This window comes from Petaurus breviceps, unplaced genomic scaffold, assembly GCF_028583685.1.
Source record: "Petaurus breviceps papuanus isolate PSGF00001 unplaced genomic scaffold, PetGlider_PUasm1.0 126, whole genome shotgun sequence".
Lineage (NCBI taxonomy): Eukaryota > Metazoa > Chordata > Mammalia > Diprotodontia > Petauridae > Petaurus > Petaurus breviceps.
This window is the reverse complement of record NW_027185655.1, coordinates 25194704-25217778: the sequence shown is the minus strand read 5'-3', so window position 1 is coordinate 25217778 and position 23075 is coordinate 25194704. Positions and strand designations below refer to the sequence as shown.

The following is a 23075-nucleotide window of genomic DNA, read 5'->3' as shown; positions in this document are numbered from 1 at the left end:
TCAAGGAGCAGGCAGATGGGTATTTTTGCTTACCCTGTGAAACTAAAGGAAAAACAACAATTACTTTTAAAATTTCAAACTGTTGTAATGGGACATGTCTCCCCAGGCATTTCTTCTTTAATTACAAAAATCCCCTGTGAAAGCCAAAGACAGCAGAATGCCATGTTTTAAAACTAGCAAAGGAATCTCAGAAAGGATCTGTCTGTTTTATCTGCATTATGGTTTAGATAAGTGGTTCTTAAAGTGTGGTATGGGGACCTCTGAGGAATGCAGAGGTCCTTTCTGGGGGTCTGCAATTTTAAAATTATTTTCATGTTAACATTAAGGTTTAAAATGTCTAATATGGTAAATATCAATAGACATAATCCACATAAAGAAAACCTCTATGGAGGGGAGCTGTCCACTCTGATTTTTAAAAGGTATAAAGGAGTCTTGAAACCAAAGTTTTAGAGGCATTGATATAGACCTGAAATCACTCTAGGGCAGCAACCATGATAATGGTCCAGGCCTGCTTGATTTTGCTTTAGTAGGTCATTTGGTTAATAAGCATTTGCTCACTTTCTGGGTTGATATTTAAGCCCAAAGTTTTAGCAAGATTACAGGGACATCCAAAAAGATGTGATTCGCATTTTGAAGATAAATAGCACCAAGATGCTTTTTAGTTAAAGTTACATTCGGTTAAATTAGATTCCATAAGCACTTAGGTTGACCATTACAATCAACCCTCTATAGGAAATATCCTTCCTGATATTTTGGAGAATGCAACCCCCCCCAAAACAAAACAAAACAGAAAACAAAAACAGAAGATAATGTTTTTACCTTTATGGAAGTTACAGGTTAGTCGAAGAGACAAGAATGCATGCACACATAAGACTAGAAAACCAAGGAAAGTAAGAAAAGATGATTGTGGAGAGATGATAAGTTAAGGAAAACTTCACCAAGGAGGAGGGGAGCCTTTTATGGCACCTTGAAGGTAGTGTGGAGCTTATATAGCTAGAGATGAGTAGAAAGGAGTGATTTGGCTTCTAGCCAGGGAAAAGAGTATAAAGAAATACAGAAGTAATGAGGATGACATTTTTAGGACATTATAAGTAAACCTTCCTGGATGGACTGGTACTGACATGATGGAAATTGTGAGAGAAAAGGCTATGGAAATTTGGGCCAGTTAACAGTTCGGGAATGCCAGGGTGAGGTGTTTGTATTTGACTGAAGAAGGGATGGGGAATCAATCTAATTTCTTGAGGAGGGGAACCATCCAAGCTTTCTTTTCTTGTGCATTGCACAATGTCATAGTGTTGGTGGTATTGCTTTCTTGTACCATATAAATTGAAAGCTCACAACAAGAATTTGAAGAATTAAGGCACTTTACTCGAGGAAGCCATTTACTCTTCTGAATGCCTATTATTATTTTAAGAGAAAATAAAAATGAAATGTGATGGTTCTTTCCTAGGGTCTGATTTTAATACTTTTATGAGGCTTCTCTGAAGTTAATTGCCAGATAAAATGATGAAATCTAAATAATACCACAAAAGGATAGCATAATGAAACTCTAATCTTTAAATAGATAAATCAAATGGATGGTGAGTGGCTTATTTACCTTCTGTGCCTGATGAATGCATAATAAAGAGTTAAGTTAATAAATGAATCTTGGCCCTTCCCTATGATGTTCTCTCATCATATAAAAAGATTAGCATTCTAAAATTTCTTCTTCCTCTGAAGCAAATTGGAACTGAAGCAACTGATGTGATTTCTAATTAATTTGTCTTTTGTATGGATGATGACAACAGCAAGAGTTTCTGGCTTGAAGATGTCTACTAAATCTGTGCTGAAAAAAGGTCAAAGGCCCAACTGATACCCTATCTCAGAAATTTCAAAGTGTTCTTCTCCGGGAAGGGTTCTGGTAGTTAGTTGTTGGAGGAGAGTGGAGCTTTGGGGAAAGGACAAATGAACTTGAAAGAAAATGATGTCCTTCTTAATCTAAGTCAAAAACAGAGCCCAGTGGGTGACCCGCATTTCATGGCCTGTTAAACGAGGTGGGGAGAAATGGGGTGCTTTTTTTGGTAGGGAAAAGTTCCCAAACTGAGTGCTTGCATTTTAAACCTTTAGAACTTACCTGAATTGGGGACAATGAGGTGCCCCCCAAGAGAGTTGAAAGTCCCAAAAGCAGTACAAGATGGGTCTGTTTGTCTAGCCAGGCTCTGATTCTTCAAGTTGACAGTCTCACTTTCCAGCAGAGACTGGGTAATTTGTGGGGATAGCTTGGCTGTGAAATCTGATAAGTCATCCTGTGGGGTTACAGCACCTGAGGTATTGTACACTTTGATTTTCAGGTTGGGTAGAGGATCGAGGATGGGTGAGTTGGTCATTGGGATTTTGTCAGAGACATCATGCAAAGCATAGACAGGGCCTCTGTACATGGCTGCAGCTGATGTAAGGTCTGGTGGTACCGCCAGGAGATCTGTATTTGAAAAGGAAAGAGCAATTTCATTGCCTTATTTTGGCCAACCTTGACAAATTAATTCTGTGATAGCCTGTATTTCCCAAAGGAAAGGGAGTTTAATCAGCATAAAGGTTTACACGAGGGCCTCAGTACCCACTGAAAAATGAGCAGAAGGTAATCTGGACCCAATGTAGCTGTTTGGATCTATTTCTGCCTTGTTTTCCATGTACCACCCTTAAGAATTCTGTTTTAGCTCCTCTGGCTTTAATAAGACATATCTGGAATGTGAAAGAAGGAAGCAAAAGAGTGGTACAAACGTGTCAGAATAGCATCAGGAAGACTAAAGCTTAGAATGAGCTAAGGTGCTGGAAGAATGCTAAGAAAGGACAATAAAAACCACTTTCCCTGATACGATCAGACCAAGAAGGAGAACAAGGAAGGAACAACAGAATTATTCAACTCCTATTTCTTTCCATCTTCTCTAGCAAGGAGAATGATTTTCATACTGGAAAGGGTAGAAGAGACAGTGTAAGAGGGAATAGAAGCCCAAGAGAGAGGAGGAAATAAGAGGATGTTTAGCTGCATCAAATGAATTCAGATGCATTACATTCCAGAACATTGACAGAAATGGCAGATTTGATTACTGAATCAGTATCAGTAATCACTGAAGACTCAAGGAAGGCCCAGGCAAATGGCCAATGTTTCAAAATGAAAAGGTAGATTTGGGGAAATATAAAATAGTGAATTTGACAGATGCTCAGCTCCAGGAAAAGTCTAGAATACATTATTAAATGGATGGTTTGTAGGCACTTAGAAATAGAAGAAGTGATCACCAAGAGTTGGAATTTCTCCCTTATAAACAAGTTATGCCAGACTAACCTCATTTCCTTATTAGAGAAAATGATACAGACATAATTAATGTGAATTTCCACAAGGAATTTGACAGTATTTTAAGATAGTTTCAAAGACAAAATGGGGGATGGAAGTAGAGTTAGGTGATCTTTTTTCTTATTGGAAGATTTTAATTAAAAAGGCCCAAATAATGTATCTGAAAGTCCAGATAATGTATTTGAAATGTATATCAAATAATAATCCAATATCAGCCTGAGAGATGGTGTCCAGTGGTATGATGAAGTCATTTCTCATGTCCAATTTCATCAATGACTCAGATGAAGATATTGAAAACATGCTTGGTAAATGTGGAGATGAAACAAAGCAGGGAAGGTTTGCTAATAAACTGGATGACAGATTAGAATCCAGAAAGCTTTTAACGGTTTGGAGCAGGGAACTGAATCCAATGAGATGTGATCTGACATGGCTAAATGTAAAGTCTCATATTCAGCTTGAAAAAAAAATTAGGGGTGGCTAGGTGGTGCAGTGAATAGAGCACTGGCCCTGGAGTCAGGAGGACCTGAATTCAAATCCAGCCTCAGATACTTAACACAAAAACTAGCCATGTGACCTTGGGCAAGTCACAACTCTAATTGCCCTCCAAAAAGCAAAAATAAATTCAGCTGCACAAGTATAAGAAAATCTCTGGTAAGGAAACTGACTCTATCAGTGCAGCTAGGAAATTTCTATACAGCTTATAAGACTTAGAAAGTTACCCTAGAGGACTGAAGGGTTAAGTGACTTTCCCACAGTCATCCAGACAGCATGGATAAGAGTCTTAACTCCATTCTCTCTTCCACACCACTTCTCCTATAAAAGCATGGCAAAAATAACTGGAGGCTGGATTAGTTACTGTCCACTCAACAAGAGTAACCAGTATGATCTGGCTGCCCAAAAAGCTTATATCTCCATAGGCTTGCATTCCTGGCAAGGGAAGTAGCAGCCCCTTTCTGACATGTGGGTCAGGTCACATCAGTAGCATTTTGAACATTGCTGGCTGTCCCAGTTTAATAGGGACAATCACAAACTGGATCTGGTCCAAAGGGAATTATCAAGATGCCAAAGATAACAAAAAGCATGTCAGAAGAGCACCAGTTGAAAGAATGAGGAATATTTAATCTGGAGAAGAAAATTCTAAGGGTCATCATAATACTTCTCAAGGATCCAGAGGGCTGGCATGTGGAAGAGGGATTAGATTTATTCTTCACAGGAACAGCTAGAATAGGAGCTGTGTGGAGAGAGAACTTGCCTCAAAATAAGGAAGAGCTTTCTCTCAATCATTGCTGTTCAAAAGTCCAATAGTTTGACATTTGAGATAGCGGGTTTACTGGCAGTGTTCAGGCAGAGGACAGAGGACCTCATTTTATGCATATTGTACAGTGGGTTCCCCTATCCAGGAGAAAGCTGAATTAGATCATAGGCTCCTAGATTTTAGAAATGGAAGGGACCCTTTCAGGTCCCTTTTATAAATGAGGATACTGACTAAGAGATGTTAAGTGACTTGAACAAGGTCACCCAGATAGTAAGTGAAAGTGGAGGGTTCTGAGCCCAGACTCTCTCATCTCAGAGGCAGCTTTCTTTCCACTGAACCTACAATGTCTTTAAAAGTCTCTTCCAATTCTTAGATTCCATGATTATCTTAGATCATCTTATGGTTGCAACTGCTATGTTTGCAATCCAAATTGCACAATAGGTTAATAAATTATCAAAAAATGTTTCAGTAGCCTTTAAGACACAACATGATATAGGTAAGGATCTTTTGTATAAGATCAATTTATTAGAACAATTAGTATTATACCTAGGTATGAGTTAAAAGCATTAAAAACTCAACTGTCACTTAGATGTGATTATAAATACACATATATTTGTGTTACCACTAGCTTATATAGTTCCTCTCATACCAATACCACAAGGGACAGGGTCAGAGCCCTGCTTATTGGGAGCGTGGCATAATTTCAATATCACCTTGGAAATAAAAAGCTTTCAAATTATTAAGATATTTACTGAACAATCTTAGAAGGTGAAACTTCACTAAAATACATAATACTTAAGTAGGATCCAGTATGGCATAGGAAAAAGAGGGCTAGCATTGAAGCCAAGGACACCTGAGTTAAAATTCTGTCTCTGACATACATAGCCCGTGTGCCCTTGGATAGGTCATTTAACTTCTTGCTAAGACAGGAGCTCTTGACTTGAAGTCCACAGACCTCTTGGATTTCAGGGGGTCTGTAAAATTGGATGGAATAAATATCATTTTTACTAAATTCTGATTTTCTTCATAATCTTGTTTGTTTTATTTTATGCATTTCAAAACATTATCTGAGAAGGGTCTGTAGGTTTTAACAGAGGTCCATGACATGGAAAAGGTTAAAAAAAAACCCTATTCTGGGACTACAAGAGAAGGTGCCAATCAGACCTGGTAGAGGGGTTTCCTCACTGGGGAGTTCCCTATACCAGTGAAATCACAGCTCTAGGACCTTGAACTAGATAGAGGATTTCTTCTGTAGCACCACCTGCAATTCTATATATAATATGGAGATACAAAAGTATCAGGTTTAGTAAGCAAATTTAAGGGAACCTTTTTTGAAGGAAGGGAGAAAGTAGCTGCTAGGTATCTGAGAAACTGTCTCTTGTCAGATGTAGCATTTCAGCTAAATTTAGAAGGAAACCAAGGATTCTCAGAAGTGGATGGGAGAAAAGAGTGCATTCCAAGCATGTAAGACAGCTTATACAAATGGGCATAGAAAAGGAGATGGGAGGTCATGAGTATGGGAATTATAAATAGGACCCTTTGACTCTTACAGGATCCAAGGGAGGCTACCCTGATGGGTACCTTTTACTGTGTGGCTCCTTCAGGACACTGGCCACCAGGGAGATGCCCAGGCTAACAGTGGGCCTGTGTTTTCACTTTTTTCCCTCCCTTCCCCACTCACTCTCTAGTAAGGGGTGGCTAGATTTGATAATTGTGGGTTGGCCTGAAGTAGGCCTCTCTAGTCTGAGGCAAATTGTATGAAGACAAAGGCTTTTCTGGGGGCGTAAGGCTATTTCTCTGACTCAAATACCTGACTCAGCCTTGCTGGTTCTTTCAGGATAGTTTAAAGTAATCTTAGTAATCCTGTCGTGTACCCTACTAGGACCTTTAAATAGCATGTTTTTAGTAAATTTCTAACACAAATTTCTGAAATGGTTTTCATTGTTTATTGACATTATAAAGATGGCTAAATTCTAAGGTATTTAAACATTATTTTATCTTTAGCTAATTTGACTGGACTCAGAGACATAGGATATGGGTTTGAGTCCCCAGTCTACAACATACTGTCCTTATTTTGTTTCTGGGGAAGTAAATGGATCACTCTGGATTTCAGTCTTTTCCCCTGTCAAGTGAATGGGTTGGATTAGAATTTCCGTAAGGTCCCTCCTAGTTTCTCATTCCTAGGATATTATGAAAGCCAATGAACAACATAAGGCTGTGCACTAAAGAGAAAAGGATGTGTCAAGGTCTGTTAACGTCCTTACTCCATTAATACTCTAATGCTACTCTAATTTAGCAAAGCAGTTTTGACCCCTATTAGGAATGTTACAACCTCAAGTACATGGAAAACCCATTCAGATTTCATAGCAAACAAATTATCCACCCTTCCTATTCTTTACATGAAGCCATGCACAGAGATTGTTGGTCACCGAGATGGTGATTTCCCAAAGCTCAAGACAAAACCCTATATCCAAAAATTTCTCAACCATTAGAAAATAACCACATTAAATACATATATAAGACCTTAATCTTTTCCTTCCCCACTTTCTTTTCTCTTGTCCTTTTCTCTTTTGCATATTTTGTTTTCTCTGTGTTTCCTATAGTTCTCTCTGCTCTGTAATCAGGGGTCAGTTACTCTTTGAGATTTTATTTGTTTCATGTGTTCAACTCCTAAAAATAAATACTGGTGGTTCTTTCCTCCTTCTGCAAGTGGCTGCTAATCCACTTAAGTATAAAAACTGCTTATACCACATGCCTACATCAATCAACATGAAATGAAATGTCATCTCACCTTGCCTTGCAGCTTTGATGTTCACAGGCTGAAATCCTCCATTGAGGGCTGAGGAATCAATGATATCGGACTCAAAGTCCCTGTGGTTCTTCCGATATACAAATAGAGCCACGATCACAGAGATGGCCAAGCACACAATCACTGCTATAACCACACCAACGTAGAGGGCAACATCATCTGAGTCAGGAGCCGCTGGAGGGGAAGAATGGATTATAGGAATTTCCAATAGCACACATCCGTATTGCTATCTTTCCTTCTGACATTTATTACCTTTTTTATTGGTTAATTCCAGATCTATTGCAAAAGCTATATACTTTGAGTATGCCCTTTCAATGGAAAATGATCATAGATTTCTTTCTTTCTTATTCTCTATCTACCTCTGACCTATTTTGTAATTGGGAAACATAACAGACCATTTATTGCTAGGGTTGTAAAGAAATTTTAGTTAAAGTTCTATCAACCCATCAACCCACAAGAAAAAGCTCAGTGTTGTGTGTGTGTGTGTGTGTGTGTGTGTGTGTGTGTGTGTGTAATAGGATAACAGGTTTTTAATTTCACAGATGCTCCATTTAAAAACATAAACATTCCCTTAGAAATGTCTGGCACATTTTGAATCTGTGTATTTATTGAATTAGAGTATTTTCCTAAGTAACTTTCCAAGTCATAAAGTTTACTTCTCCAGGATTCTTCTTTCCTTTCTCCTAAACTGAGTGGGGGCGGGGGTGGGGGGTGGGAGGGAGGCTGGAGACATAAACAAGTCGTATGATTAAACTGAGCTGGGAATGCAAAAATAGAGGTGAATGGTGTGCTCCCTGGCATCCCTCGAACAAGTGCCAGGTATTTGGAGGGGGAAAAGGGGGATAGAAATATGTGTTCTCCAGGTATGCTGTTTTCCTAAGGAAACAGTACAAATAACAAGAGTTGGAATTTTTTCATGGATAGAGGCTCTATGTTCTGTTTAAGAGAAATGTAGCCCTCTCCTGTAAGTGTATTTGGCAAAGGTCTGAGTCAATTAGGTTCGGTGTCAGATTATCCTAGAGGCATGTCTCCATGAAGGAACTTTTCATAGTTTTATAAGGTGGGGATGGAACCTTGGCCATTTCCCCATTGGCCTGGCATCATTTGACTTGTTGTGGCTCAATGTGGAAGGCAGTGTGATATAATGGATAGAAACCTGGTCTTTAGAGCCAGGAAGATATGCATTTTAGGGCCATCTCCAACACACTGAGCTGTGTTACCCTGGGTAAGTCACAACTCCTCAGGCAACACTCTAAGACTCTATGTTGCAGAAAAGGTTCCAGTCTGCACTGATAAAGGAAACTCCTTACTGGGAGCTCTCTGATGGAATCACAGGTCTAGTGTCTAGTCTTTCCTAGCAGAAATTTTATTCTACTCCATAATATAAATTGTGTCTATGTCTACAAATGGCCCACAAATGCTTGGGAGGGTGTCACTGAAGACAGTCTATTTCCTCTAGATGGCTTATAACAGTAATGGTAAGAATTGCATAGAGAACTAAAGTAATTTGAATGACTAATTTTGTTGTTGTCCATATTTTGGCCTATGTTTTGAAATGTTTCCACCAATCAAAGAAATCCAAGAAAAATGAGCATCTTTTTACATGTTTTAGTTCTTTAAATTTTACTATATAAGAAAGAAATTTTACAATCTACTTTCCTAAGATATAAAAGCATCTGATTTCCTGCTGTGTAGGTGGAACTGACAGATGTTTAAAGGAAGCCACTGACATCTCAAATGCTTTTGACTGTGGGAACTCCTTTTTGCCGCTGGGTTTTCTGAGCCACCTAAAAGAACTCTGAGCCCCAGGCAAAGCATATTGCCTTAATTCAATTTTGTTTTCTTTTGCTAACTACCATTTCCCAGACCTATGAGACTTCTAGGTCATGATTACTTTTTCAGTAGTCATGGTTTCTTATCCGATAGATGTGAATTTATATTTTCCGTCTTTGAAGTCTCTTTTTCTCAAATTTGCATATTCATGACTTTTTGTTGTCCCTTTCAAGTTAAATTTCATCTGATTCTTCTTCCTCTGATTCAGCAAAGAGGCACTAACTTATTTTTTGTGTTGGAAAATATTAGGTGCCTTCTTCCAGTACACATACATGATATAGGAAAGGTAAACTCAGACTGATGAATGACAATGAATGATGAAGCCAGCAACATAAAAACAAAACATGACACTTACAAGAAAATCCATATTCATTCTGGGTTCTCTGTTCAGTTGAAATAGGATAAATGAAACCTTGAAAAGAAAAAGAATTGTACAAAAATGGGAACAAAATCAAATTAATGAGGGGAACAAAATGGGAAGCATGAAAAATGGTTTAATTAAAAGAAGAGGAAAAGAAACTCATGGTACTTTAAAGTTCTGATTCAGCACAGAATTATGATTTTGCATCTCCTGTCTGCTCCAGAGTCTCACTAAGAATTAATAAGTAGGCAGATTGAATTTCAGAGGCAAAACTGGTCTCGAGTCACTAACTTTGGAGTGCTTAAAGTCTTTCTTTTATTGAGCATAAACTCTAATGGATCTAATTTATTTCAGACATCAAGGGTCATTAGCATATGGAAAATCTTTTTTCCCTATCCCTGCCATATGCTTTAATTCCCAAGACATATTCAGTAAAGCTCTAAACAGTTTTTTTATTTAATTATAGCAGCTTGCTGTTGGTCTAATAGAGCTAAAGAAGACCTGTCGTCATTGGTCAAAGGTTAAATACCCATTTGCTGTGTTGAGCCTAAGGAAAAGAAATCCACTTTTTGGATTTCCTTCTTGTTTATCCCTCACTTCATGTAATAGGAATCCAATAGATATTGCCTAGGGAGTGAGCAGTTTGTCAATGAAATGCAAACTGGATGCCTTTTATTTTAAATCGTTATAAAATCAATAGAGGCCTAGAGGGTGTAAGATTATTTATCTTAAACATCGTAGAATCTGGATAGAATTATAACCTAGTTTAATTTTTCAAATAAATAATTAATCTTAATCCTTTTCTTCTGAAACACTCCAAAGCCAATTAGGTTTTATTTTGTTTTGTTTTGTTTTTTAAAGCCAGGGGAAGAAAATATATTTTTCCACTTTGGAACCCAGAATTCTGAAAGTTAAAACTTGTTTTTTTGTTCCACTTATAAGCAACAGACTGTGACTTCCAAAGAAAGATGATTTTAGATACCAAGCATCTCCTCTAATGCAACATTTGAATGTCAAGTAAAAATGAATCAGAAACACATGGCTTCAGTCTCCCTTGCTATATACAGGATTACAAGTCAAGGGAAAACAGTGAGAATCAAAATTAATTGGCTTAAAATGAAAGCATCATAAAGTTTGGGGACTAAATCAAACTTTAAGATGTGACAAAGGTATCTCAACCATAGTTTGAGGAACATTCAACTCTTACAAGAAATTTACCAGTTTGGGAAGTGAATGCTGGAGAAACGTTTGGTTCTTACTTAATGAACGAAGGGTTTGCTATGGCACAGGCAAGTTTTTACCCGAATGAATTTTTAATGCTTTATTTTCGAGAATGATTGCAGCCTCATATCCATTTTTATAAATATTATATTCCTTATTTCACTGGTATAACTCCATGTATTAGGACTGTTGTGCATTTTTAAACAACCTGTGTCTAGTAATAACCTTTTTCTATTTGTTTTCTGTGAATTCAATAAAAGAAAAGCCAGGACACAGACATCAGGAAAAAGTAATTGATTGCTAAGATCTGAAGACAAAACAAGTTATTCTTTTAGACACAGTATGACTTAATAGGCATCACTGCTTTGCTCAAGATCAGGTTTAAGGAGAGGGATTTCGAAGGATCTGCTTTTACTAACTGGGTAAACAAGCTGGGAAATACATAATAATCCCCAATGACATGGAATTGAGAAAGAATGTAGCCCTCATGGATTGGAGAGCTGTCCTTGGACCAGGGAATTCCAAACCTTACCTTTTAGTTCAAATATTATCTCTGATATATACTGGCTATGTGATTTAGAGCAAGTGATTCTTTGTACCCAAGACAGCTCTCAAAAACTGGAATTTGTAAGAGCAGATGCCATTCTATACTGGAAAGGGTAGTTTCTGTACCAGAAATTCCCTACACAAATCAAAATCACAAATTGGAAGCTCTTTTCTGACTCTGAAGAAGAGATGGAATTGGGGAATTTTATTTTCTCTCTTAAAATCTTGTTGTGTGTTTGCAGCAGAGGTGACTTTGTGTTACATAGCAACACAAAAAAGAAATAAAAAGGAAAAATAACATTGAGAAGAAGCATGGAATGAACACTGGATTTCAGGGTCAGAATGACTTGGTTTTGGGGGCGGCTAGATGGCACAGTGAATGGAGCACCGGCCCTGGAGTCAGGAGGACCTGAGTTCAAATCCGACCTCATTTACTTAACACAAAAACTAGCTGTGTGACCTTGGGCAAGTCACTTAACCCCAACTGCCCTGCAAAAAGCAAAAACAAAACAAAACAAAAAGAATGAATTGGTTTCAAATCTTGGTTCTGACACTTATTGGTTATATGATCTTGGTTAAATCACTTAACTCCTGATCTATAAAACGGGAATAATAATTTTGCAGGAAGGATGTGAGGCAAGTACTTTGCAAATGCTAGAGAACTTTACAAAATGAAAGTTGTGATTATGAAGAGAAACATCCTAGAAGGTAGCACTTGATTTTTCACATACTTTTGTTACCAAAAGAATTCCTATTCTTAATGGGTAAATCAAGGAACAAGAAACATGGAAGTTTAGAACTATGAATTTAAGCTCAGGTCTTCCTCTAATTTGTGCTAACCCCAGGGCCCTATGTTACAATCACTATAGAGAAGTGGGAGGAATCCTTGTAGCTTTAAACTTGTAAACTTGTCTTCATTGTGTTTTGTTTTTGAGACTGAATCTTGCCATCTTGCCCGGGCTGGAATTACAAGAATCACTCAAATTGATCCCACTCTGATTGACAGAGGAGCTTTGATCCACTCCATTCTCACTGGGACCAATTTGCTTTTCTGTAAGCAGTCTAACACTCTAACCCCACTGGCTCCAATATGGTGGTCACCATACTGGTGCTGCACCTAAGAGGAAGCATTCATCTGATGGGCATGTTGCTCATCAGATGAGAATGTTGCAACTCATAACTCCTGAGCTAAAGAGATCCCTCAGCCACAGCTTAGACCCTGGGAGCAGAAATTATTACAGGTGTGTACTGCAACACCTGGTTGCACTTATCTGCTGTGGTCTTTGTATCTGAAACTCTTAAGTACACAGTGGAAGTGCAAAAGAAGCTTGTACATTACCTGATCCCGGCCAAACCTAATGTTTTCCAGAAATAACCCAAATGTCAGGCTAATTTTAAATGAACTCAATAGTGGCACAACACTCCCTTTTGCTATTGCTGTGGAAATAATAATAAGCAACTATTTCCAAGAAACTTCTTAAATATTTCCATTCACCTTCAAAATAGGGGAAACATCTTCAATTACAGTATCAAAGCATCAATTCGGAGGCAGGGGATTTGAGGAAAGGATTATTTTTCCATTTCTAGAATGATGGGACAGATAGGATCACTTTTTAAAGTTAGTTTTTATGTGTCTCCATCAGATCCAGCTTTTATCCAACAAGAAAGAACATTTTCTTCTGCTAATGAGGTGAACCTGCTGAGATTAGTAGCAGAAATAATGAAAAAAATAACATCTCTGGTAGGATCAAAAGGAATATGGTGCAAAATAATTATTTTTGTGACTATTAATAGCTCAAGCAATAGGGATTTTTGCCAATCTATTATTTGAAAATTATGTCTAATAAATGGGATAGTGTTATTTAGCTCTCTGGAGCCAAAACCAGAAATTGTTTGTATGTGTGCTTCTCTTAATGCCAAAAATGGCTATTTTGTTTATTTATTCATTTTTATTGGGATAAGCCCTGGATTTGAAGTGAGAAGGGCAATGAACTTTAGAGTCTGGAAGGTGGGTTCAAATCCCACTGCGAGATCTTGAAAAGGTAAGTTAAATTCTCTGAATCTCATTTTTTTTTCATAAAAAATAGAGTTAGAAGCAGAGAATACCTCAGGTTTATTTCAACTTCATAGTATATGATGCACTTCTGTTCTCACTTTAAAATGTTGGATTTTAGGAAGCCAATTCTACTGGATTAAAAAAAAATAATTTGTAACTTTTGGGACATCTTAGCCTTGTTGAAAAGCTAACTCTTTTTCCCATTAGCTCTTAGAATCCAAGAATTCAAGGGCAGGAAGGGACCTTAGAAATCATTTAGTCTAACCCACTAAACATTTTAGATGAAGAAACTGAGGCACCAAGAGGTCATCTAACTATTTTGTGGTAGGACTAGAATCCAGGTCTCTGACTGTTGAACAAATGTTCTTTCTTTTCCACCATGCTACCCACCAAAAAGAAATGGTCATTGAAATTGCAAAAGGACAGACAGGCAGAAAATCAGAGGAGTAACTCTAGTAACCTTTTAACTTTAAATTTTCATCCAATTGTTATATGAACAAAAGTAATGTATTTATTTTTAAAAACTTTTCCCTCTTGAACCTTTGTCATTAACTTTCATGATCTAAGTAAGCTAAAATGAAAAGGCTTTATAAAAAAGACATTTAGATGTTGTCTGTTTTCTTTTGAAAGGGAGGAAAAGCAAAGGACAAATTTGAACTGAGTTGTATTTCTACCATAAATTATCTGCAAAGCTTGTGACCAGGGTCATGGAGTCCTTAATTTGTGGCAATGACATTGTGTTTGGAACAAAACGACATGACTCATAAATACTTGAAGAAATAGCACTGCTCACCTCAGAATTGGTTCCCACCAAGGAAGAGGGAAATTTATGATAGCAATTAAAAAGAATCTTTGTATCTGAAGAGAAACAAATGATCCTGTGATAAAAGTATATAAGTACACCCTTCCTGTGCTTACATGGGGCAGAGGTTTGGTTTACTTAGACTCATCTCCTCCATTTCCTATGGCAGTAGACTGCTAACAAGATACCTTAAGGGTAGTGATGCTTCTAAAGTTGAACAAAACCCTCCACTCAGCTTCCATCTTGGCTTGACCTACTTGCTCATATTGGGAAGCGCCATTTTGCACACATTAAGGGAAACAATCAAATATTCAGTTGAATTCTACAACGCCTTGAAAAAACCCTATCTGATTAGAATTGTTGCAGGTCACACACCAAAGTTTTTAAGGCTTGGTTTCAATTTGTATTCTGCTAGGCTGATTGCAAGATTTAACACACATTTAATAAACTCCTGCCAGCCATCAATTTCCTCAGCCAGATGGTGAAAGTAGGAGGATGTGAAAAAAGAGATAAATGAAACCCAAAGATACCTCTCAAGGCCACAAATGAGAATTACTGCCCCCCTCCCCCAGATGGCAAATGAACCTAGTTCACCTATGGTGGAAATTTTGGATCACTGACGAGCTCATAGCATGTGGGCCTCCAGTGAAGGACTGAGAAATCCCAGACATCTTGGAGATGGTAAAAATCATCCTTCTGAATCCACAAAAGGGCCAAAAGGTATTTATTGCTTTCCTGATATTACAAGAGTACCCTTTGCATGGAAATAAACAGGGCATATGTGGAGGTTACATGGAATTGAACTCAAATACATTGGGTAAAAACAAAACTCACTATGCAACAAGTGTGCCACAATCTAACAATAGTTAGTTGAGTATCAGTCTTTAGCTAAAAGGGATGGCCAATTTCAGGTTTTATTTCTTTGATTTTTTTTTTAATTATTAGAAGAACTCACAACCCTATAGTGTCTTCTTTACTTTGCATATGGCAAGTACTTTGCAAGTGTTTTAGTACTTTAGTTCTATGGCACTTTAGTACTTTAGTTCTTTGGTATTTTAGTACTTTAATCCTATGGTCACTTCAACAGGGACATTTGCTCCAACAGTACAGATAGCAACTCATCCATGTTTGCTCATTCAGGGTGATTGGAGTAGCCTAGATATCCAATATGTCCCTTTCAGGTATTTTTACATTTCATGAAGCACTTGCTTTTCCAGGGTCTCAGACTCTAGTTCATCAACACTTCCCCCTCTTTCTGTCCCCACATCCCATCAACAAAGAGCTAATATTTGTTTTCATCTAGACTAGCCTGTGCTTGGAGATCTCTGATGACAGTGTGCTTCCTGCCTCCTGAGGCAGCCCATTCTACTTCTCCATGGAAGTTTTTCCCAATGTCAAGTCCAAATTTGCCCCTTTGCACCTACTAACCATTGATCCTGTTTCTACCTTTTGGAGCCAAAAAGAGAAAGTCTAATGTTCCAATGTATAACTTGACATTTATCCCTATTGAATTTCATCCTATTTGATTTGGCCCAGTGTTCTAGCCTGTCAAGGTCTCTTTGGATTCTGATTCTGTCATACAGGGTGTTAGCTCTCCTTCCTAGCTTTGAGTCATCTGCAGATTTGATGAGCATGGCTTCTAGATTTTTATCCAAGTCACTGATAAAAATGTTAACTAGAACAGGGCTAAATTTCTTGGTTTGACATTTAAAGCCCTTTATAATTTCTCACTGGCCTATTTTTTTCCATGCAAATTACACATTATTTCCATTCATGCACTCTATGCTCCAGACAGACTGTTCCTCATTAAAAAAAAATCCATCTCCTGACTCCATGCTTTTGGATTGGTCCCAAAGCCTCCAATACTTTCTTTTCTCACCTCTGCCTACTGGAACTCCTGAGCTCAAATATCATCCCCTTCAAGAGACCTTTCCTGATTTCCCTCAATTAATAACATCCTCTCTTAATCCCCTCGGCATTTTTGTCCTAAAATGGCATTGAAATTTTGTTTAAGTACATGAAATCATATGTCCTTATTCCATGTGTATCCATACCTGTATATCTGTCACATGAGACAGCATATATAAAATGCTTTTGGAACCTTCAAGCACTACATAAATGCTAGTTATTATCATTGCAATGTCATATAATAAGTATTACATGTGAAGATGTTGCATCCTTATTGAGTTATGTATGCTCCCAGAAGCAGTGGCTATCTAATTTTGTCTTTATCTTCCTAGTGCCTGGAAGATTTTGGGAATCGGGGATAAGATTTTTGATTTCACCGATACAGTAAACTCCCAGTGAGCAAATATAGTCACATATTAATCTGCATAGGGTGTTCCATACACACTTATCTCGTTACCTAGAGGTAATTTCTTTGTGATATCCCTGATTTCAAAATTAAAAAAAAAGTTTTGCAGAAAAAAATGAATTTTTTTTGTTGCCTTAGAGAATATAGGTCTATGTGTTCAGTAGATGGTTTCATGTACAGAATATATATTTACCCAACAATACAGTTGTAATTATTAAATGAACCCCTTCCTCCCAGAAAGTAGTCTATGGTTGATTCTGGAATGTAGATAGACATATTTGCTATATAATGCTGATATTATTCTTTTAAAGAACTATTTCCTTTTTAACTTGAAAAAGTAAATTATGATTTCTTTTACATTCATTAATTTTTTTCAGTTTCAAATTCTCTCCCTCCTTCCAGTCCTTCCTCCATCCATTGAGAAAGGAAGAAATATGACATCAGCTATACATCTGAAATCATGCAAAACATTTCCATATTAGTTATATTTCAAAAAAGCAAGAAAAAAATTTTAAAAAATGAAAAAAATATACTTCAACCTACACTCAGACTTCATTAGTTTAAGAACTGTTGTCTTGAGAAGAACTTAAAAATGTTTGTTAGCCGATGTCTCATTGTGGCCTAGGGATCATCCTAATTTTCAAAGGTTATCTTGGGGAGATGTGGGTTCTGGCAACTTCCACTATGTTAGAAGACACAATACATTCTTAATGATGCTCTAATTCCCCTTTCTGTGGACCAGCCTATCTGAAGATGGAGAAGTTATGTCACTAGCAGGTTCAGTCAACAAGCATTTATTAAACTCTTATTATGTGCCAAGCACCATGCTCTCACTAGGGATTCAGTGTAGCAAATTGGCCTTCAGTGATTAATTCTTTAGCCATAATAAACCAATAATTCTATTTAGTCTTTCATTAAATCTTTGTCATAGATTATTATAGCCCCATACTAACAAATCAAGTAAGGGTTTTGTGTAAAATACAAGTGTAATGTGATGTTGTGGTGGTTACACAAAGAATAGCCATGCCACAATGTGGACATTAATAAAAATCTGCCACTCTCATTTTAAGATAAAAGCAAACAAACTCAGAGCTGTGTGACCCTGGGCAAGTCACTTAACCCCAATTGCCTCGCAAAAAAAAAGAAAGAAAAGAAAAATTAGAAACTGAAGAGGTGTGTTTAGTCTTTAATTCATGGTAAGGTCAAACTTTGCAGAATTCATTCTAATATCTCAAAGCCCTGAAGTTCACTAATAACAAACATGATTCCATAGATCAATATTGAAAAACTCTAATTTATCAGATTTCTCCTTTAGAATAAGCTTAACCCCAGTGTTCTGCAATTCCAAGTAACTCAACTTTGATCTGGTCAGAATTATAGTTCTCGTATAGCTTATATCCCAAAAATTTCACTTAAAGTTTGCATAAAAATTGAAAGCATGATGAACGATTCCACCAAAATGACAAAAATACTTTGTTGTTTAGTTGTGTCTGATTCTTTGAGACCCCATTTGGGATTTTCTTGACAAAGATATTGGAGTGATTTGCCATTTTCTTTTCCAGTTCATTTTATAATGAGGAATCAGAGGCAAATAGGGTGAAGTGACTTAAACAGGGTCATACGGGTACTAGTAGATTTGAACTCATGAAGGTGAGTCTCCCTGACTCCAGGCCTGCCCTCTATCAACTGTACCACCTAGCTGCCCCAACAGAGACAGTTACATACACATATTGTCTTTCTGAGGACTGATTGCACTAGTTCAAATTCTATCTTTTCTCCACCTTCTGAACCTTTGCAATTCTAGAGTGTTAAATCCCACACAGATGATCTAGGCAACATATTGGAGGTCTTCCTTTCTAGCTTTTACCATTTGGAGGATACTAGCACACCACTCAGATTCTCCATCTGCCATCCTTTGCTCTTGCTCTCCCACCAGCCTATGCTTTTTCTTATCATACAGTACTAAAATGGTAGGCATTAGTCTACCTTTTAACATTTTGGAATAGATAGACTTTATTTATTTATTTGTTCTCCCTTTAAATATGTATCCGCAACACCCAGAAACTCTTCTTCAATACTATTGAGATTTCACTATGATGATGATTGTTGATAGAAAAAGGACATTGAAAACTATGCTACTGCATTAGGAGCTAGCAGATTTCTTATCACCGGAGGACTCCATGGAACAAGGATGTTCTAGAGAATATAAACGGTAGTAAATGTCCTTTGAATTACTTTCCAGTTGTGACATTCTGTGATCCTCTAGCTCAACTCCCAAATCTTATAGGAAATGGATGGAATGATTTCTCTAAGAGCACACTGCTAGTTAGGGGCAGGTGTAAGATTAGAATCTAGATCTCCTGAGGGTGACATTCACACCCTGATGCTCAGTCATCCTTGGGGACATTAGCATATATGGAGACCAGATTATTTTTAAGGTCTACTTTTCTTTAAAAATAACAATATTCTTTAAAAAGCAAAGCCATAAAAAAGCCCAATTTCTTTCCAGGACATAAAGTACCTTGAGTGTCTCTAATCATTCCTTAATAATTCATTCTGGTTAAATAACACCCGTTTCTAGATGTGCCTACAGCCGCACTGAAGGCTTTGTGGCAGATTTCCCCAGTATATGTACTCTTTCTTTGGTCCACTGGATTTTTTTTCAGAGCTGAACTAAATATATAACTGAATATATACTTGGATATGACCTAAATTTATACATTAAAAGTGACCTGAAAGGGAAAGTAGGACTTTCAAAACGGTTTCAGCACTGGTACCAGGTTTATATCTACTATAATATTGCTGTTTAACTCTTTGGACCTTTTAAAAATCTGATCGGGGCAGCCAGGTAGCGCAGAGAGTAAGAGCACGGGCTCCAGTGTCGGGATGACCTGGGGATTGAATCCGGGCTCAGACACTTAGCACCCACCCAGAAACACCTGGCCGTGTATCCTTGAGCAAGTTACTTAACCCCAATTGCTTACGGGCGTCCAGGTAGCACAGAGTGTAAGAGCACCGGTTCCAGTGTTGGGATGACCTGGGGATAAAATCTGGGCTCAGATACTTAGCACCCACCCAGAAATAACTGGCCGTGTAACCTTGAGCAAGTTACTTAACCCCGATTGCTTTAAAAAAAAATTAAAAAAAATCTGATCATTCTGAAAGATTATATGAAAACTGCAAGTCATTAATCTGGTTTCTTACACTGGCTTCAAAATAGTTGATTTATTGTCCACATGTAGCCATTAACTGGGAGTAGCTCACTCACGGGGCTGATGTGGTTGGATCAAGCCAGACTGTCATACGTGGTACAAAGTCAAGAACCATCTTGACCAAATGAGTAGAATGTCACTGGTGGCATAGCACACCAAACATACAAATCATGTTTGTCACCATGCTGGTGTCTTTATCTCTTGGAAATACTATCTATTTTAAAGTAGTCCATTTGGATGCAGTCACTTTTGGAAGCAGAAGGAATAGGATTTCCCTAATATCTTATACAAAGACACCAAGAAGTTTGAAAAGGAATTTGGGAGGTAGGTAGGGGTGCATATGTGGAAGATGTCTTGTTCAGGGTGCTAACATAAGATACTTTCCCTCCAGATCATGAGATTGCCTACACTACACTCATAATTAAAATATTAGTATTTTCCTTGTTATCGTGCATATCAGGAATCATGAAATATCACAATTTTTAATGAATCAAGATATTGAGATTTACATACCAAAAAAAGAATTAAATATATCTGCTGGAAAAGGGGAGCTACATGGGATAATATGGAACTGAGATGTGTCTCATAATAATATGATTCATATATTTAAGAAAAATGCATCTAATTTTGACATTTAAAAGTGTAGGGATAGGGAAAAAAAAGAATGTATATCCTGAATTTGGCTCTGGTATCTAAGGAATGCTGAAAGACCAGGAGAAAAGATTCCTGTGCATTAAGTAGATCTTCTATGGGTGGTATGGGGTGGGATTTGGGGTTGAGGGGTAAGGGTGAGGGGTAGGGACATTAATGGAAGGAACTGGAAAAGAATTATAAAAGATGAGAAGGCAAGAACAAGGTGATCACTGTGGGAGGTAATGTCTTCATCAGTAAGATGACAAATCCATTTTACTAATGAAGTAGATGATGGACAGATTATTGAAAAATTTGATGTTAAGAAAATACATTTTTGCGTCTCTCCTACTTTAAAATTCTACAAGAAAAGTACAGCATATGTTATTTGGGAGGGAATTTCAGGTGGGAGTGAGTTAGGAATGGTTTAGCATTCATTCAGAGCCTCTAACTGACCTGTCTTTGATAAAGGATTGAGAAAATCCAATTTTAATAACAGCCATGATAGCTAGCATTTACATAGCGCCTTAAGTTTCCAATGTGTTTATAAATACTATCTCTCTTATAGTAGAATTACTTCTTATATCTTGAGTATTATGTTGCTATTCATAGATTTTATTGCATTGGCCTTTTAAATAGAATGTTACACTGAAGGCATATATGATCTACTTACTTCCTCCCCTGATCTCTGGACTATCCCCCAAACCCTCAGAAAATATGCTCCAATTTAGATAATTAGCATTTCAATGTAATTTTTATTTGTGTAATTTTGGAGAACATATTGAAAATCTGGTAGGTTGAATTTATTCTGGGAAATATTGTCACTAAAAATCTATTTAATGTTGCTATGCTTTATTTTTATAATTTATGCACATTAGATTTCTGATTTGAAGAATTGTATATATTTTTCTGTGTCCATATTTTATCTCCCACGATGAGATTATAAACTCCTGGAGTTTAAGGACTAGTGGACTTTGAGTCAGAAGTTTGGGGTTTGAGTCTATGCTTCAATATTTATTAACCACGTGACCTTGAGCAGGTCCTCAAACTTTCTGTCTCAGTTGCTCATGTTTAAAAGGGGCACAATAATATTTGAATCATTAGATTCAAATTAGGAAATGAATAATTAGTGATGAAAAATTTTACTCTTTGGATGACAGTGCCTGAGATGAGAAGACAGCAGACTGTTTTGATTGAGTCATATGCATCAGCCTGAATTCAGATTTCAGTTCTTAGCACCCAGATCCATGACAAATGGCAGCAAATCCACCAGTCATATAGAGAAAGGGTAAAGGCAAAGGGGAAAAGAGTCCAAACAGCTTCTTATGGAGGTATTATATGGTTTAAAAAAAAAAAAGGCTCTATCATTCTCTTTCCTACATTTTTAAAATTTTGTGATTAAAAATTCTGTCCAGGTATAATTTTCTTCATCAAACTCACGTTAAGGTTTTCAACACGTGATTTCAACGATTCCAAAGTGTTGTTAAAATGTCACTTTACTTAATTTACTTCGTTAAAGTACAATGAAAGCTGGAGGTAACTCATCGGTGATACTAAACATGCCCATATCTACATGTTTCCATTTTTATATGTAAACTCTTATTTATATATACATATATATACATGCAATATACCTATGAGAAATAGTATATAGATGCCCAAACACAACCATTCATTTTTCTCCTTGAACATCATGCCAACCTTGTCACATGTATCTGTTGGGTTTTATATTTACATGTTTTCTTTCGTTTTCTTTTTTTGTGTATACATATGTATGTATGTATATCCTCATTAGTATTAGATACAAAAATATATTAAATACATCTATCTATGAGAGAGAGAAAACAAAAATATGTATAAAAAAAAAAAGGAAACGAAAAGAGAGAGAGAGAGAGAGAGAGAGAGAGAGAGAGAATATAGCATAGCAGGCAGAAAACAGACCTTGTACCTAGGAAAAGCTTGACTCAGGAATTACCTTTGACAATGACTCTGTCCTGGGAAAGTCACTCACCTTCTTGGTGGTCTAGGCAACTCTCCAAAACTCTAGGTTTCAGAGAAGATGCTGATCTGCTTTGATAGAGAGGGTTTCCCAGGAGGAATTCTCTCTATCAATAAAATCCCAGGTCTAGTCCTCCTTCTTACCTTCCTCTATCATATAACTGATTGGTCCTTGCAGTAAATGACATCCTTTTAGAGCTGATTTTGACTCACATATTACTCTGTAATCAGAAAAATTCAGAGGTACCACTATGCCATGACCAAGTGGATCCTTCTTCAGTAATAGACCTTCTAAGGGTTATCCCTTGGTTATCTGTCCCAGTGAGGATACATTTTAACTCAGGGCAGAGAGGTGGTTTCTGATGTGTATATGACACAGGATGTCATTATGCTATTGTCCCCCTTGTCCCCCCCCCATTTTTGTTTCAAAGAATTCTCAAGTTCTGTTATTTGCTTCACAGTGCTCCAAATATTAAAAGCTCAGCCCCCCTCCCTTCCCTCCACTTCCTCCCTCTACTCACTCTGCATGCATAGCCCATCTGTGCAGTTCTTGGATTGTAAGACAAGCCCCTCGCAGTCCTTGCCTCCATTCTTGGGGGCTGGTGCTGAGCACTCTCTCCTACGCCAGTGCGTACACTCTGTTCCACAGGTTGACCATTTGCTCCACGCTGTCCACCGACCATCCACTAGCACACCCACACAAGCACAAA

At 37.4% G+C, this 23075-nt stretch overlaps 1 protein-coding gene across 1 annotated transcript in view; it reads right to left on the bottom strand.

The window, feature by feature from the left end:
• UNC5C (unc-5 netrin receptor C) overlaps positions 1 to 23075 on the bottom strand; it is a 423173-nt gene that overhangs the window by 65562 nt on the left and 334536 nt on the right. Inside the window, exons 7-10 of the mRNA XM_069094396.1 lie at positions 22887 to 23051; positions 9581 to 9637; positions 7375 to 7566; positions 2114 to 2458 (exon numbers count right to left, since the gene is read on the bottom strand). Of these exons, the coding sequence (XP_068950497.1) occupies positions 2114 to 2458; positions 7375 to 7566; positions 9581 to 9637; positions 22887 to 23051 (759 nt within the window). The remainder of the gene's footprint in view (positions 1 to 2113; positions 2459 to 7374; positions 7567 to 9580; positions 9638 to 22886; positions 23052 to 23075) is intronic.